This window comes from Diaphorina citri, unplaced genomic scaffold (genome assembly GCF_000475195.1).
Source record: "Diaphorina citri unplaced genomic scaffold, Diaci psyllid genome assembly version 1.1 scaffold8783, whole genome shotgun sequence".
NCBI classification, from domain to species: domain Eukaryota; kingdom Metazoa; phylum Arthropoda; class Insecta; order Hemiptera; family Psyllidae; genus Diaphorina; species Diaphorina citri.
This window is the reverse complement of record NW_007386158.1, coordinates 1,154-2,747: the sequence shown is the minus strand read 5'-3', so window position 1 is coordinate 2,747 and position 1,594 is coordinate 1,154. Positions and strand designations below refer to the sequence as shown.

The following is a 1,594-nucleotide window of genomic DNA, read 5'->3' as shown; positions in this document are numbered from 1 at the left end:
AAATCCGCCCCGGGCGGGAATCGAACCCGCGGCCTAGCGCTTACAAGGCAGACGCACTACCAACTAAGCTAACTAAAAATGTTTTGTTGCCTTAAAATTAATGGTACACTTCTACTGACCTCCAAATATCTGTAAGATCGTCTATTTACCTCTAGCAGTAACATCAGCCACCAGTTGAAGCTCTTTAGCACGTCGATTCTCCAAATACACGAGTAACTCTTTCTGTCTGGTATCAAAGTTCTCGCTCGAGTCGAATTTCGGGAATGGAGGTCCGAAACTGAAAAAAAAAAAAAAAAAGAAAAAACGATAGTTTAACCACTAGGGGGCGTGATAGCGCCTGCACTCAAACATTGGAAATCCAAGATCGCGTTTTCTCAAACCTAACAAGTCCAGGTTTGGAATTTGGGCTTCAGAAGAGGGGAAGTGGTTTCAGATTTCGAAAGAAAAATACGGACTAAGCATTTCTTTGGTTATTTAGCTTCGGTTATTTGGTTAGGTAGAAGAGCTTCTTCAGGAGAACCCTGCCACTATACAGCTAAAAAAAAACTTACTTGTAAACGACACCAGAATCAACAAATCCAAAGCAGTGACCGACCGTCAAGTCCTTCCTCTTCTCTCCCAAGTTGATCATGTCCTTGGATTTCTTGGCATCCTCATTGAACTTCCTACGACCTGGTGTTAAACCGAAGTCTAGTCGGGATGGAAGAGGCTTGCTGATTTGAACTTCTTGCGACATTTCCGCGAATTTCATCACAGCCTGGTAAGAACGCATTGAAACATAGATATAAAAGGGGGGAACATGTTTTACCGCGAATTTTATAACGGATTGCTTCACCGCTGTTTTTGTTGCTGTTGTTGTTGTAGCAGCTTCAGCTATGGCCGAAAGGTGATGACAAAATAGAGAAAACATCTCTTCTATCAGCCATACACCAGGGTGATGGTCTCTAGCCATGTTTAACTGGCTCGTCCTGAACCGCAGTCGACCATCGTGAGGACTTGTGCTTGTTCTTTTCAAGCAAAGTATCTATCAGCTTTGAAACTATCAGCTAGCTAGGCTGGTATACGGATCAGAGACATGGAGCGTTACGAAGCGAGAAGAACATCAAATGCAAGTATTCGAAAACAAAGTGTACAGAACAATATTTGGACCCTACTTCGACCATCAAACCCAGTCATGGAAAAGGAGACACAACAGCGACATCCACGCCCTATCCAAACAACCAAATATAGTAGCCACCATGAACACTAACAGACTACGATGGCTTGGTCACCTGATGAGAATAGACAAGAACAGAGCCGTGTGGAAGATCTTCACCAACACACCACATCAAGGCAAACGTTTACCAGGGAGACCACGTAGCTGCTGGATCAACGAGATGAAGAGACTATGCAACAGATGGGGGCTGAACGACTGGGAGGAGTTGACACAACATAGAGTTCTTTGGAGGCAAGCAGTCTGGTCAACTCTGGTCGGCACGGGATTCACATATCCCTAATACGCCATCGGAGTGAGTGAGTATTATGGGAAAACTTCCTATTTACTTAAATAGGAAAAGGCTAGGAAGAAGAAGAAGAAAATTATCGGAAAACTTTC

General features: G+C 43.9%; 1 protein-coding gene across 1 annotated transcript; it reads right to left on the bottom strand.

Moving 5' to 3' along the window:
* Nucleotides 1-149: 149 nt before the first annotated feature.
* LOC103522477 lies at nt 150-772 on the bottom strand (the record flags this gene model as incomplete). The annotated part of the gene is made up of 2 exons (XM_008487580.1): nt 552-772; nt 150-277 (listed from the first exon to the last, which is right to left on the bottom strand). Coding segments are annotated over exons 1-2 (349 nt in total), but the record flags the coding sequence as incomplete, so codon positions are not given.
* Between the last annotated feature and the right edge of the window lie 822 nt (nt 773-1,594).